The following is a 16,599-nucleotide window of genomic DNA, read 5'->3' as shown; positions in this document are numbered from 1 at the left end:
TGTAATTCGGTCAAATGGTAAAGATGAAGAAAATATATTATCGCCACTTAAACACAGCAAAACGTGCGTGAAAATATATTGCTGTCTATTTGCCCGGGTGCAAACGCTGTTTGCTCCTATACGTAATACGGTGGCAGCAAAATTACAGCAACTCTTCGTAGACGAATCTACTGCAATGGGAGTGACGTGAGGTTCACTAACCCCACTATGGGAACATTGAAGTGAATTCCGTTGGTCAAAGAAATAAGTTTTCCCTCGCCTTGCATGTGGACGTTGCGTGAAGAAATAGTGTGCACCAGACGTCTGCCGTTCTCAAAACTGATATCTTGGGCGATATGTGTCGTATTAGCAAAACGCTTAAACATTGTACGTTATAATATAATCATGCCATCTTAGTCCCACCCCTCCCCCTGACCCTCCGGAGCTAGCCACGGTGCTTGGGCTGCAGCTTTTCTTTAAGTCCATAAGTAGCCTTCTGTCAGCCCGCCCCATCCCCTAAGACTGGGAATTAAGATAAATGTTAAGCTTTTGGGATGTAGCCAGTGCGGGATGCCTCAAACCCTGTCCAGCGCTCACCATGGTTACCATCGGCTGCTTCCTCCTGTTCTGTGCACTCCTCGGAGGCCCAGGTGAGTTTGCTCTGCTTGCCCATAGGCCTAGGCCAATCTGTGCTGCTCCCTCTCAATCCACGTCTGGCTGCTTCCTCATAGGCCCTGGTAACCTGCGCATCTACCTCACATACCTCAATGAGTCTGCGCTACTTCCTCATAGACCTTAGTGAGCCTGTGCAGCTCTCTCACAATCCATATCTATTTTACGTCCTCAAAGGTCAGTTTGGTCAGTCTGCGCTGCTTCCGCATTGGCCCAGATGAGTGTGGGCTGCTTTCTAGTTGTCTAAGGTTTGCCGCGCTGCCTTCTCGTAGGCACTGGCGAGTCTTTTCTAGACTTTTATAGTCACAGCTCCTCTGCAAGGTGCCCCAGTAATTGAATGTACACTGAAGCTGCTACCAGGTAGTCAATTGCGGAGTTTGAAGTGGAACTCAAGAGGCGACGGCTTGGCTTTACCGAAGATATGCTTTCGAGCAATATTTATTAGTGAGCAGAAGTGGTCTGTGTATCTAGGGGAGGATGTGGCGTAAGGGCCAGAGCTGCCGATCCTGGAGATGGGGAATCAGGTTGGAGTCTGGCATCGGCTCAACATCCAGTGATTGTGGTCAAATACCTTAACATCTCCGGGCCTAAAAAAATGTGTAATATAACTGGTGCCCGTGCAAAGCGCTCCAATACCACGGGGTTGAGGTTGCGCTATACATGAAAAAACTGCAAATAAGCAAGGGTACTGACTAGTACAGGTAGGGGCGTGCCAACAGATTTAAAGGGAGAGTTGAGCAAAGGACCTGGCTAGGAAGTAAAAGTCCGTGTATGAGCCGAGTCATGAAAATGTTTGCTAAGTAAATTACAAAACAAACACCTAGTAAAATAGGATAAAGTTGCTTCATAGTTAAAAAAAAATATTTGTTTTACATGAAATGTTGACATTCATAACTCACGTTACAGCACTGCAATATGTACGACTTGTTAAAAATATAGGACACTAATGCTTTATATTTAAAAACTAGGAGGTAAGACAATTGCCATTGAAACCGTACACTGGCCCAGATTATCTGAGAGCAACATTATAGCCAATTAAATCCTGCTCAATAAGGTTTTTGTATAACTGTTATATGATTCCACATATTTGAAGCGCTTCCATAGGGAATAATGAAGAAAAAGTATTTTGGTGAATTAAACGTTTTGTCTAAGATTACACATTTTAAGTGGGGGAAGCAGCGATTTATCCAGGTTTTCTAACTTCCCTTTGTACGTCTGGGTATTTATTTGTCTTTCCCTATGCCAAAGGCTTTGTTTATACATCTGTGCATTTTTATATAGCGCGAAGTCACTGCAGCTCTTTACAGGAGCACCAATTTACACAATGTCGCATTCATTATTATAAGCATGGTGGTATTAAGTGATTTGCCCAGATTCACATAATGTTGAGGCTCCGCAGAGACTCAAACGCAGTTTCATCCACGGCAGCTTTGACCCTAGCGCTACATTCAGTGTGCAGGAAAGGAGGCAGGCAGAAGCCACGGGAAAGCTAGGCTCGCTAAGAGCTCGAGGTTCCAACAGGACATCGAGCGGAGCCAGAACAACTTCCAGGCTTGGCTCGCCCACCTCTATTAGAATCTATTAGAATTCCATGCTTGGTAAATTAATACAAGGAATCCTCTTTTACAGAAAGAACTACAACAGTCAACAAGAGATTGATTTAAAAGTTTACACACCACGCTTTTATTTTGGACTAAAGACTGCCTGGTACACGTATATATAATGTCCAAATACTGGACTGTCTAAAAATGGATGTAACTCATTCTCTCCCTGAGGTTTCAGTTAACAGATCTGTGCATTCCAGAATTTGTAATTCTGGTTTAGTTCAGTTAATTTGATAATTATTCAATTTTATATGTTTTATTGGTTTAGTTCAGTTAAAAACAAATCTGGAAACAATGGTTTCAAAAACAAAGGCCAGAAAGTACAGAGAAACATAAAATCCAGTGACATGGGGCCATGTGTACGAACACATTTTCCCATTGACACAGAATGGGAAAAACCCTTTGCTACATCTGGCCCTTGGTGTCATCCTAGCCATAAAGGAGCCTGGGTTAAAATAGAAACAGTTGCATACGCACCCTTATGCAGATTACCAACCGACAGGTTGAGTTCCAGTCTGAAGACAGAAATAAATACATTAGAAATATATTAAAAAAACAAAACAGAAACGATGTAGCTAGCCAAATTCAAGCTCTATTTTTGCCAGATACTTTATAGCGGATTAGTAATGATATGATCCTTCAAACCCAATTCGAGCCCAACAAAAAGCATCAAAGACAGTGGACACTTATATAGCCTGTGTAATTCTATTTCCGACTATGCGATTCTTTAAAAAAAGCCTCTATGATTTGCCTCTAGATGCCTAAAGCTGATGTTCCAGAATTGTGGGTATTGTATATCGTCTTGTTAAACACTTAAAAAAATAATAATAATAATAATATTTATGCTTTTGTAACAGACAAAAAGACACCCTTCAGCTCCTATAACATTAAAGTAAACATAGCTGCAGCCTGATTCAGCTACGAGGCATCTCCGTACGCTCACAATGCGAAGTGTCTCGGATGGTCCACTGAATTTTGGTAAACAGAGTCCAACTGCAATATTACTTTTCCATTCGTAGATAGCGGAGACAACACATTAGGGTAGTAAGGGTGAAAGACGCCGCACATCTAAGCAGTAAAACAATGAGTTTGAGACAAGTATCCAAGTAAAGATAGAGTCTGGTGCAATCTGGCACAGTGCCTTACTACCCAGTAGGCACAAAAAATGGGTAACCGAGTACCCAAGGACAAATTTATACAAGAAGGCCACAGCACACAGAATGTAAAGTTCAATAGTGTAGCAGGGATAAGTAACCTTGATAGTATGTTGTTGAAGTGAAAGAGTTGAATGGAGTCTCGGGTCTGGTTTGCAGAAGGTGCCTTTATTTGTAGAAGCTAGAAATCAAAGTGTCATCAACGAGATACAGCCAACACGTGTTTCGTCACACAGGTGACTTCATCAAGGCTGCAAAAAAAGTAATCAAAGCACAGTATTTTTTGGGGCATAGAAAATTATTAATACTCGAAAGTAGGCTCAAAGATGAGCATGTGGGAAAGACTCCAAAACTGGATCCCAGTGATCCATGATTTATAGGTGAGCTGTGTGGGACTTAACAGGTGAGTAGGTGAGCATTTGAGAAAGCACGGCAACCAACACTCGTGATTAGAACCCATAGTGTAAAGCATGAGGGAGAAGAAGTGAGTCATAGTGACCGAGTGCTGTGTAATCTAGGACCATAGTAGTGAAAGGTATATACCCATGATCCGTGGTTAGACAGAAGTGACAACGTTCCTTGATTGGTGTACAAAAGGACTGTGAATTAAGGTGAGACAGGTGGAAGAAATGCGAAGGGCTGAGAGAGACCTATTCGACACGCAGGTAAGAAAAAGTAAAAGTAGGATTTGAGAAGTCAAAGAAGGTAGATTAATAAATGGGGCGAAGGAAGAGGCAAAAGGGGCTGAATACGTTAGAACATACCTGGGCCGTCCGGCCAGACTGTTACATAGTGAAAGTAAGTAACAAGGGTGCCCCGTGATCAGATGTGTGGGCTTTTGGAAGGTCAATTGGAACTGGGAAGAGAGGCAATAGTGACTGTGAATTGCCAGAAATGAAGGAAAAAGTAGCGAAAAGTAAGTAGATGAAATGTATGGAAGATAAAGAGTAGAAACAAGAAAGAAGAACCTGAAGTTTAGAGCAGTGGGATATAGACAGTGAATAGAGAGATAAACAAGAAAGATGGGTCATAAAATACATACCTTCTAGTAGTGGGCCTAGTGAAAGTATGGCTGAGTGGGGTCATGGACACGAAAGAACAGGCAGGTGTAGCAGGCCCTGATAAGCCTGTGGTGATAACCTATGTAAGTGCCGGATAAAGGGAAAGGAAAAGCGAAATGAGCCAATAGATCATAGGTAAGGGAAATGGGAGCGTGGAGTTATAGTTAAAGTAAGGAGCCACACTGGAGGGAGTGTGTGAGTCATGAAGTAATTCAAGACAAATAATAAGTCGAGTACTATACGTTGGCACGGAGTGTATGAATCATAAAGTAATTCAAGAAAAATAGTAAGTCGAGTACTGTGCGTTGGCAAGATAGTCACGACATGATAACTTGTGACCACTAGTAAAAGAGATGAAAAGCGCGCAAGTCCGGTAATACGTTGCCAAGTAAAAAACTAGGTAATAGAAGTTAAAATAAGCCATACACGTGCCCAAGTGTTGGGGAAACTTACACCGAAAAAATAAAATAAATAAAATGAGCGCGAAGTATAAGCGCACCTGCAGCGTTGATGGAGAAGCATACTTAAAACTAAGCCCTTGTGTGTAAGGCTGTGTTGTTCCGCGAAGAGGCTGGTGTGGCTACAAGATAGACTGGATATGTGGTGAAATTGTAACGTGAGTAGGAGGCGCGGTATGTAATTGCGTCCACAACGATAATAAATATTGGTCTTGACAATAATGAATATAATCGTGAAGAAAGTAAAGTTTAGGCTGTAGTAAATGAAAGAACTAAATGCTAGCAAAAAAGCAGTAAAAAATAAAACGCTAAAGTAAAACTTAAGTTGGGAAATTGGCAGTGAAGGTGAGGAAACTAAAATAGGGGGCGTAGGCATACCTGACGAGACGCGTAGAGACGTGTGGCACCAAGTCGACGGAGTGTGTACTGGTCGAAGGAGACCATGGCATCCGTTTTAAGAACACAAATGGGAAAAGTATAAAGATAAAAGAGGGACTAGTGAATGGGATAAAGGGCAGAGTGGTGGCCATCTTGGAAGTACAAAAAAGCGGATCGAAAACATATGAATATAAATGACCGGGACGGTCGGTGTGGTGGTCAGAAAGTGGCCATACTGTAAGGTACAGGCAAGTAGTAGAAGCCTGGGCCTACCGTACCATACACGTCGAGAGACGGAATATGAGATAGAGAAGAGGGAGAAAAAATGGCAGGCTCAATAGAGAGAGAAATATACACATACATAATACATAAACCTCGTTTGGAACTATGACAGTAAAAGTTGTAAAGTAAATTGGCAGAGTGGCGGCCATCTTGGAAGTATAAAGAAGCCGATCGAAAGCATATGAATAGAAACGACCGAGACGGTCGGTAAGGTGGTCAGATAGCGGCCATATTGCAAGGTACAGGCAAGTCGTATAAACCTGGGCCTACCGTACTATGCACGTCGAGAGACGGAATATAAGATAGAGATGAGGGAGAGAAAATGGCAGGCTAAATAGAGAGAGATGTACACATACATAAACCACGTTTGGAAATATGACAGTAGAAGTTGTAAAGTAAATTGAAAACACCTCCTAGTTAAGTGCAGACTGGAAAGTAATTCCTGGTTGTGGTGGCCAGGTGTGTTGCGTGAATTGTAATTAGGTACAGTGAGCCAAGGAAGTAGCAGGCAAGAATGATTGTTGAGTAGAAAGAAAGGTAGGTCCTGTGGGTGTAGTATGGGAGGAAAGTGATATTAAAAATTGGTAGGGAGAATATGACAATGCACAGTTTACATGAATATTGCTCGGGTACAACAGTAGAAATGTAAAGTACATACATTTTAAAAGACAGCGGAGCATTTGAAGACAGAGGCCGGACTCTTATATTGAAAGGAACAAAGCGATGTGGTGTAACAGGTAATTGCATATATATATATGTATATATACGGTAGGTGGTGGGACACATGGTCAAAACAACATTGTAGGGAAATAAAACATTGTAAAGTGAGATAACACAGACAGTATTCCATGAATGTTGACCATAGCGGGGGTCCAGTAGGTCCTTTAAAACACAGGGGGAGTAGGAACTAACAATCATGTAAGGAAATAATGTAGTTCATGATCCGTGTTCAGGCCTAACTCAACCGTACGGAGTTTCAAGATCCATTTGGCCTCGCATCTGCGCAGGTCCCTTGTTCTGTCAACCCATCTAGGTGAGTTGGAGACATGCATGATGCCGTGGAATCTGATGTTTAAAAGATCTTTTTCCCCGTGCAGGGTGTTGAAGTGGACCGCAAGGGGATAGTTGGTGTTGTCATTTCTGATGGCTCTGACATGTTCCTGAATGCGTTCCTTGAGTGGGCGTATGGAGCTTCCAATGTAAATCAGACCGCATACACATATAAGGCAGTAAACAGTGAACTTTGTGTTACAATTCATGAAGGTCTTGATATGGTATGTGGTCCCGGTATTGTAGGTGAACGATATAGTTTTGTTCAGGGCCAATTGGCAGGATATGCAACAGCCACATTTATAAAAACCATTAGGTTTTTCTGGAATCCAACTCAATGGGCGAGAGGGAGGGGAGGGACAGAGAAAGCTGGGGCACAAGATGTTTCTGAGCGTGCGACCTCTAGTGTGCACAATGGTGGGTGATAAGCCTACTGAGTTTTTGAGACAGGTGTCCAGCATCAACAAGTGCCAATGTTTCTTGAGAATGCGCAGAATTCCGTACTCGCAGGGCTGTACTGGGTGATAAAAGCGACCGGTCTCTTGTTAGGAGAGCCCCTGGTAGCAGGTTCCTTGGGGCTTTTGATCAGTAAGGCGTGTTGGTTCTTGTTAGAGATACGTTTACTGGCTACCGAGATGAGTTTATTGGTGTAACCCCTAGCTCGGAAGCGGTGAGTCAGATTCTTGAGTTCCTGCTTGAAAACGTCAGTGCAGTTGCGTCTGATCCTGACCATTTCGCCGTGAGGAATTGCCCTGATCTGTGTGTGGGGTTGTGCACTCTGTGCATGCAAGATAGAATTGCAGGCAGTGGGTTTCCTGTAGAGTCTGGACATAATCTTATTGTTGGCGATGTACAGCAGCAGGTCCAGAAACTCAATTTGGGTGGTATTCACTTTATGAGTGAACACTAGATTGAACTCATTAGTGTTAAGGTGTTCGATAAGTCTATTGAGGTCAGGGATGTTACCAGTCCAGATAGCAAGAATATCATCAATATATCTCCCCCACTACAGGATATGTTCTGTAATACTTGTCGGACAGTTGGACCACAGGTGGATTTTCTCAAATTGTCCCATGTAGAGGTTAGCATATGATGTGGAGAATTTGGCTCCCATGGCTACACCCTGACACTGACAAAACCATCTACCATCATGTAGGAAAACATTATTTTCTAGTACTAATCGAGTGAGATCAAGAAGCATAAGTGTGTGTTCATAGAGTGTGGCATCACGGGTGCTGAGTGTCAGTTGGAGCATTTCCAGACCTTTTTCTAGGGGAATGGAAGTATAGAGAGAGCTAACATCGGGGCAGACAAACACACAGTCTTCAGTCCATTCGATATCCTCAAGTTGACACAACAAATCCCTAGTGTCTTGTATGTACGAGGGTAAATTATGTACCAAGGGTTGGAGAAAAGAATCAATGTACTCAGAAATATGTTCCGTAGAAGAACCAATCCCTGAAATAATAGGTCTTCCAGGGGGAAAGCCCCCCGGTTTGTGGACTTTGGGTAGAATATAAATGCAGGGAGCACGGGGAGCCTTGGTGTGTAAAAATCTGTATTCTAAATCGGTTAGGAGACAAAGATTTTTCCAAGATATCAGTTTCTTTTCAATGAGACTAGTGATGTCAGAAAGAGGATTAGTATGTAGCGCAGAGTAGGCCTGTGTGTCATTGAGTTGTCTGTTGATTTCTACAATGTAGTCAATTTTGTTCATAATGACAACGTTACCACCTTTGTCCGCCTCCCTGATAACTATGTCTGTATAGGTTGAGAGTTTGTGCAACGCTTGGAGTTCACTAGGATTAAGATTTTTGTATGATCTGTGGGTGCAGGTGTTACTCTTATCCTCTAAGTTGTGTAATTCCATGCTAATAGCTTTGTAAAAGACATCGATATGATTGTCTGGTGGCAAAGTGGGGATAAACGTGGAGCTAGGTTTGAGCCCACTGTTGACGTCTAAGTTAGGTATAATGGCAAGTTGAGTCAGTAGTTCGTCAAAGCTAGGTGGTGGTGACGATTTATTGTCAAGGGAGAGAACTGTATGGATGTCTTGTAGGTCCTTAATGGATTGGTTGCAGGTAGGTTGTGAAGAACGGGCAGTACTATTGATGTCTGGTTTATTCTGGAATTTTTTTTTCAATTTGAGATTGCGTATGAACTTGAAGAGATCTATGTGTATGTTGGTGTAGTCGGGTTTAGAAGTAGGACAGAAGCCCAAACCTTTTTTCAAGACATTTATTTCATGTACAGATAATTTCAAATTGGAAAGATTCATGACCTGTACTGTATCCTGTGAGGCATAGAGGTTGTGTTTCAAGGAGGGAACACTCAGGTCCTTTGGATTTTTGTGTTTGAGCGAGTTGTCATGCCCTCCCTGTTGTTTATTGTGGTGTTTCCTGCCCCCCCCTGCGGGTGGGTTTATGTTTGTGCCTGACCTGTTGTAGTTTTGTCGTAGTCCCTTCCTGTAACGACCAAGTTCCTCTAAAAAATAATTTGATTGTTGGGTTGTGTTTTGTGGATGTGTGCTGGTAGATGGCCCATCCACAGGTGAATCTAAGCAATCACTGGATAGATTGGAAATATCCGATAGACTGCCCGCGATTGACCCAGCAGGAGTAGTAACCTTAGTTGGTCTGTTGCTAGAATCCTTGTTAATCTGGTCAAACCTACGTGCAAATGTGTAAATCCTGCCATTTTTGTAATCATTGTCATCTCTGATAAGTTTACGCATTTTTTTGTCCTTGATGTATAGTTGATACCCTTTCGCAGTTAGTATCCGCACGCAGCCCCATAGTACACAGGCCTTGAGGAGTGTGGTATAGACGATGTAGGAATTTAAAGTGAATGAGGCGCAGCCTGTAATTGGGCGATAACTCCCTCATATGTGCACAGCACGTCCTCCAGACTACATCCGAAATATCCTCTCCTACATCAGCCTCCCACTTCGCATTAGCAGCCATCGCCAGTCCCTCCCCTTGTTCCTGCATGCAGCCGTAAATTTAGTAATTAGTCTCTTCGATGACTTTGCGCTCCACAGCACCTCCAACTCATGACATGTCAGCGGAATCTCAGGGAGACTAGGATATCGCACGCGAAGCATAGCACACACCCGCAGCACAAATAATCGATGCAGCACACTAGCAGACTCATCCCCTAGCGCCGCCCCCGGAGAGATCAACCTCCCATCCACAAACCAGTCCCCCAAGAGCAACAAGTCCGAATCACGGAGATAGTTTCGTATCTGCGAGTCGCAAAACATCGCCTCATCGGCCACAGCCGCCACCGACATCGACGCGCAAAGGGCACACGCACCCCGGATCGCTTCAACAGGACCGTCCAGGTTCTGACAGTACACGCCACCGTATCCACACCCCAGGGGCGGGCCCACGACAAGCTCCCCAGCACACGCTCCTGACCATCCGGCCATACCTCATCACTCTCTGGGGCGAGATGCGGCATATAACGAACCGGGCGGATCCAGTAATACGCAAAATGAGCCTGCGCACAATGGTAATAAAGCTCCAGGTCAGGCGCCGCATGTCCACCCAATTCAAACGGTAACGCCAATTTCTCCCATGCGATTCGAGGTTGACCGCCGGCCCAGACCAGTCGAATCATAGCAGAGCAGAGGCGTTGCAAAAAACAGGCTGTGAGGACGATAGGAAGATCAACAAACAAGTACAGGAATTTAGGCAGCACCATCATTTTAGCTATAGCAATCCGCCCGTCAAGGACAATGGCAAGGAGCGCCACACTTCAATTCTGTCTTCCAGCCAAGACATAGCTTTACCATAATTGGCCAGCCAGAGTGTCTCAACATCACAACTCAGCCATACTCCCAAATACCGAACCGGACCGTCCGCCCACTCAATAGGATATCGGGACTGGCAAACCACCGTTCCCGGCGAAAGAAGCAGCACGATGGACTTAGACCAGTTTATCATTATTCCGGAAATTCCACCAAACCGAACAATCTCATCCAACAAAACATCCGAATTTTGGCCAGGCTCTCGCACGTACAACGCAACGTTGTCCGCATACATAGATATCAGAATAGGCCTCTGACGGAGCGGCAACCCTCTAGCGTTATGGCGCTGTTGTAAAAAGGCCACAAGAGGCTCCATCGCTATTGCAAAAAGCAACGGAGACAGAGGGCACCCCTGTCTGGTCCTGCGCACCACCGGAAAAGGGGCCGACATGCTGCCATTCATCCGCAGGCAGGCGACATCTGCGTTTATAACAAACGAATCCAACTCACAAAGCGCGCACTCATCCCCACTCTGTCAAGAAGCGCAGATACTGCCACACCAGCGAGTCAAACGCCTTTGTAGCATCTAAGAACACCGCCACAGCCTCGTCGTCAGCGGCAACCGAGCCAACAGCTGGAAAGAACGTGTGCAGGTTATGCGCCGTGGACTGTCCGGGAACAAACCTTGACTGATCCGGCAACACCAGTTTCGTCATCAGTGGCTGCAGCCATGCCGCTATCATCTTAGCCAAGATCTTGTTATCTATGTTGATCATAGAAAGTGGGCGATACGAATCACAGCTATGTGGGTCCTTTCCAGGCTTGAGAATCGTAACTATGAGTGCCTCTCGAAGAGAAGCCGGAAGGATTCCATTCTGCAGGGCCTTGGCATAAACCTCCAGAAAATGAGGCGCAAGAATATCAGAATATTCTTTATAGAACGTAGGGGTCAGACAATCCAGGCCGGGGCCTTATCTCCAGGCAAACCGTGAATCGCAGCCCTTACCCCTTCCTCAGTAAAAGGAGCATCAAAATACTCCCTATGCGCATTGTCAAACCAGAGCAAACTGATCTCAGAAAAGTAGTCCTGGACCACCTCAGTAGGCAATGCAGTAGGAGCAGAGTACAGATCCATGAAAAATTTGGTGAATACCTTCATATCACCATCCGTGCCGACCACGCGCTCTCCCCTCAAGTCAGTCACCTCAGTAACATAGCTGCTGGCCCAAGGCCTCCGGAGCATATTTGCCAGCTTGTGTCCGGCTCTCTCTCCCTCACTGTAACGCCTCGCCCTCGTAGACCTCTCCAAGAAACATATCTCCCTCATGGATGCCTCTTCGTACGAGGATACTGCGTCCCGAAGAGCCACCAGCATGTCATCGGACCAATCCTCCACCAGACAAGACTCCAACTCCGCTATCTGAGCCTCTAGTTCAGCCAGCTCCCGCCGCAGCGCATGCAGCACGCCATGTTGTTTTGAAATACATATCCCACGAACGACCACTTTAAAGGCCTCCCAAATCGTGCCTGCCGACTGCACAGTGCCAGCATTCTCCTCAAAATATAGGAAAATATCCCGACATAGCTCTTCGCGGAACATCTCATCCCGAAGCGCCCCCTGGGGCAAACGTCACATAAAGGCACACGCGGGCCCGCCAGGCACCGCAAGCTCCAATTTGGCCTGAAAGTGGTCCGACAGCGTGCGAGCCAGATGGTATTGTTAAACACTTTATAGTTTAACAAATAGTGTTGCGAGGATTTTGTACAATCAACAAGAGTAAAAAAATAATACCTTGCCATTGAGCCTCAGCACATATTATACATTCTGCATATAAATAGGATCACACCGTCTTTCACTTGGCCTCTTTCTGTGTACTGTAGACTGATAATGAAATTAATCTTCCTTTTATATGCTGCTGATGTTGTGCTTGTGGTATTAACAAAGAATGTAGGCCTGGTTTAGATGTTGGCCAGCGGGTTGGTAGGTGGTAGTTTGGGAGGGGGTGTTTGTGGGGGAATACTCCATCACATCCAGATATGGCCCATCCGCCGTATTACGATACTCATTGGTTATAATGGGATCGTAGTACAGCAGACAGGATATCTGTCTCATTTGTGATGGAATATTTCCCTCCACCAATATCTGAATCAGGCCCCTACATGCATATTTGTTTTCCGAATAGTCTTCATGAGAGGAATAGGGACTAAAACAGTGCAGTTATTTCATCAGTTGCTTCACTGCACTCTCAAAATCAGAAAAGTTAAGCTAAATTAATGGGATGAAAATTCTTTCCATGGCTTGGTAATTCTATACCATCTTACCACCCAGTTATTCTGTTATGCTTGTGTTCTCCCTAGGTCAACAGGACAAACATGCTTGCCCTTTCGAAGTGCTCCGTTCTTTTGCTTGTCTGTTTTCTGGTGATCTGCTTCGGAGTGAGACTGGCTATTAAACCTTCAGATCAGACTAAACAGTCATAGGCCATAGCAGCAGTAAATTAATACACAGTATGGGCATAAGATTTTGAACCTGTAACGCTGTGGGGAAAAAGATACTGAACAAGAGAAATAAACAGATATTTTATTTATTGATTATATTATACATATTTACAAAATAAGACACCGTAAATAATTCAGGGGATTTGGATCCACCGTCTGAGGTTTCACAATCGGTTTGGGTGGCTTTCTTTTAAATGTCACTTTCTGGCTGTAGCTCGGTCACAGCCTTTTTGCAAGGTGCTCTCATAACAGTAGTGGTGGCCACAAGCAGTAGTGTACAAAAAGGCACAAGGAAGTGTAAGATTACTGCACATGCATGACAAAAGCCATCTAGAACCAATAATGAGGAACAGGCATAAGGGTAGAAAACTTTCTCAGCTTGAACAACAAAAGCAACTGACCCACCCATCATTCCTGCCATCTACGGAATGGCAGGCCTCAAGAGGGACTAAACAGCACCCCTATTGTAACACAGACCTCTTTGATATCCATAGGTAGACCTGTCTCCATCCTCTTTAGATCAGTAAAACAGGACAGAGGGACTGCAGGGTCTCCACACTTAAAAAGGTAGAACTGTCCTATCTTTTTATGTGCAGAAATTCTGCAATCATAAAGATGCTACCAGTAAAGTACGTTTGTGAACATCAAACACTCGTAAACTCACACAAAAGTGTATGTTTACCTTTGTGAATCAGGCCCCCCAGTCTTCCTGGTTTGGGTCACCTTGATCCTTTGGGCTGTGTTAACTGTCCTAATGGGTCTGTGTCCACTGCTCCTGGCACTTTAACTCTTTGCACTGGTTGTACTGGTCTTCATGGTCCTCATCACTCCGGTCTTCCTATCCCAGGCACTAGTCCTACTACTCCACTTGATAATTCAGGCGCTGGTCTCCTTGGTTCTGTTTGCCTGGTCCTCCTAGTCCTGCTCTGCTTCCACTTACCTGGATCCTTCTAGTCCACCTGATCTTCCTCACTCTGATCCCTGGTCCTAATAGGCCTGGTCTACCTGCTTGTTATCTCTTTAGACCCCCTGGTTTTTCTCCATCTAGTCAGGATACTCCTGGCCCTAGCCAGATAGGCTTTATTCCAGTAAACCTGTTCCTCCTCCTGGCCATCCTGGTCCTAGCTGCCCAGCTTGGTCTTCCTGCTTCTAGCCACCCAGCATGTCCTTCCTGTCTCCTGTAATCTTGGCCCTTGTCATAGTCCATCTTTTCCTCCTCACACTGATCCTTCTCATCCTGCTAAGCCGGGCCTCTGCACTTTAATCTTCTTGGTCCCCTTGGTTGTCCTCATTGCAATGGTCATCCTAGCTCTTATCCTCTTGGCTCCGGATGCTCAGGACTCTGCTCCTGGTCTTCCCTGTTCTTTTCTACTAGTCTATACTCTGGTTCTGGTCTGCCTAACCCGCGTCATTCTATTCCAGGTACTCGCAGTCTTTGTGTTCCTCCTCATTTTGGGCTCACGGGACTTTATTCTCTTGTTCCTGATCCTCCTTGTTTGGGACTTTGTATGCATAGTTCTCTCAATCCCTGTCCTTCTGCTACTTCACATGTAGTTCTCTTGGCCCTTCTTAATCCGATCCTTTTCAAGCTGTTCATCTAATTCCTGGTCCTGCTGATCCCCTAGTCCGCTTGGCCTCTCATATCCTGGTCCTTTAAGTATATGTCCTTCTGGTTTGGATCAATCTGGTCATCCTGGCCCTGTTCCTTATGATCTTGATCATGCTGGTTCTGCATCTACTGATCCTGGTCCTTCCAAAGCATTGGGTTACTGTTTGTGGGGAGCGAAACTCTACTGAAGCAGCAACTACAATTCTTGTCAGGGTGAAAAACAAGCAAACCACAAATTAAGTTGTGCCTAACCCCCTGGCAGCTTTACACAAAAGCAGTCAGGCTTAACATAGAGTAAAGGTATTTATGCAGTACTTCAAACAGAGCTAAAGTAAAAAATAAAAACACAAGGCAAGAAAAATCCCACACCAATTTAGAAGAATAGAATAAGATTTAATCAATCACTTGAGTCCAAAACAACAAACTCTCATCAGTAGAACTGGGGATATACAATGTTAAAGATTTAAGTGAAAATATTGTCTAAAAGCATAAAGCGCCAACTGTGGTTATCTGGTTGCGCCAGATGGGGACAAAGTCACAAGCTGATGGAGTGTGGGCGGATACAGGGACCAGGTTAGGCCCACTGAACAAAGTTCCTTTAATCCTGGCTGTGGAGCATTGCAAGATCTTGTTTTGTGTATGCGTCAGTCAGTGGTGGTTCTGTGGGGGCTGTGGGCAGCGATCCAAGGTTGTGTCGAAGATGTATCACACAGCCGCGATTCCGATGAGGTCATTGACGGGGCTTGCAATGCGAGGCCCTGTGTCGTTGTCAAGAATGCTGTTGACAAAAGCTCAGGAACATAAGCCCTGCGATCGGCCATGCATCGCCCCGCAGCAGTTCGGAGAAGTTGTGGGCTGTGATGCGAGGTCCTGTGTCGGGGATGCGCCGATTCCAATGTGCAGCAGCGAAGAGGTGTGTCATGAAGGGTCAGTTCTTCCCAAGAGACCACAGCAGGGCTGACCGAGCACATTTAGGCCCACTTCAATTGATCCTGAATTGGGGTGGTACCACTTCGGGGCTAGACTCCCAGAAGGCAATGTCCAGGTGCTGGGTGCAAGGTGGTTGGAGCCTTTTCTGTCCCTGAGGCTGTGATCTTGAGCCCAGCAAACTCACTCTTAGAGTCACTCTAGTTGTCCGGGGTTCAAGATGCAGGTTCAGGCCTTCTCACTCAGATAGTAGGACAGCAGAGTAGCACAACAGTCCTTCCTAATTTCCCACAGGTTAACGGAGGAGTTGAGTCTTGGTGGCATGTTTGAAGTGGAATGTTTTGGAGGTTTCCACCCCCAGAGGTGTTTGGAATTTCCTTCCTCCCTGAACTGGTCCCAGATTCTCTGAGGGCACAACAGACTAGTGTCAAACTCTTTGTGAGTGTGCTCAGTTAGGGGCTTTCCGATGTGCACGTGTGATAGATGAGAGCTCTTCCTCTCTATCAAGTCTGAAATTACCCATCCTGCATACACTTATTTCCCCTTTGTCTCAATGTCTGGGAATAATACACAAAGACCAACTGCCAGCTTCACCTAGTCAAGGGACCCAGGGTACAGACTGCAGGTACCAAATGGTTAGAACAAAAGAATGACAACTTTCTAAAAGTGCAATTTTCATAATTCTCATTTAAAATCCACCTTTAGCATTAAAGAAGGTTTTAATTACAATTCTTTAGGCACCAAATTTGATATTTCTATCTGTTCTCAATTGAAAGGTATCACTTATTAACCCAGCATTAGCCTATGCGAGAGGCAAGCCTTGCATTAGTGAAAAAACAGATATAAGATGTTTTCACTACCAGAACACACAATAGTTAAAAGTACATGTCCCACTTTTTAAATACTCTGCATGCTACCCTATATGCTATTTAAGGCCTACTCTAAGGTTGACATATGTATTAAAAAGGAAGGGTTAGTCCTGGCAAAGGTGTATTTTGCCAGGTTGAAAGGGCAGTTTAAACTGCGCACACAGGCAGAAATGGCAGACCAGAGACATGTTTAAAAGGCTACTTAAGTGAGTGGCACAATCAATGCTGCAGGCTAACTAGTAGCATTTAATGTACAGGCCTTCGGTACATGTAGAACCTCTTTACTAGGGACTTACAAGTAAAATG

General features: G+C 44.8%; 1 protein-coding gene across 1 annotated transcript in view; it reads left to right on the top strand.

Moving 5' to 3' along the window:
* Nucleotides 1-532: 532 nt before the first annotated feature.
* The window catches only part of LOC138300190 (prostate stem cell antigen-like), a 115,964-nt gene continuing 99,897 nt past the window's right edge, over nucleotides 533-16,599 (top strand). The window contains exon 1 of the mRNA XM_069239184.1: nucleotides 533-629. Within this exon, the coding sequence (XP_069095285.1) occupies nucleotides 578-629 (52 nt within the window). The 5' untranslated portion in view covers nucleotides 533-577. The remainder of the gene's footprint in view (nucleotides 630-16,599) is intronic.

The sequence above is a fragment of the Pleurodeles waltl genome, chromosome 6 (genome assembly GCF_031143425.1).
Source record: "Pleurodeles waltl isolate 20211129_DDA chromosome 6, aPleWal1.hap1.20221129, whole genome shotgun sequence".
Lineage (NCBI taxonomy): Eukaryota > Metazoa > Chordata > Amphibia > Caudata > Salamandridae > Pleurodeles > Pleurodeles waltl.
Note: the sequence above shows the minus strand (reverse complement) of the source record. Positions and strands in the feature narration are given on the sequence as shown.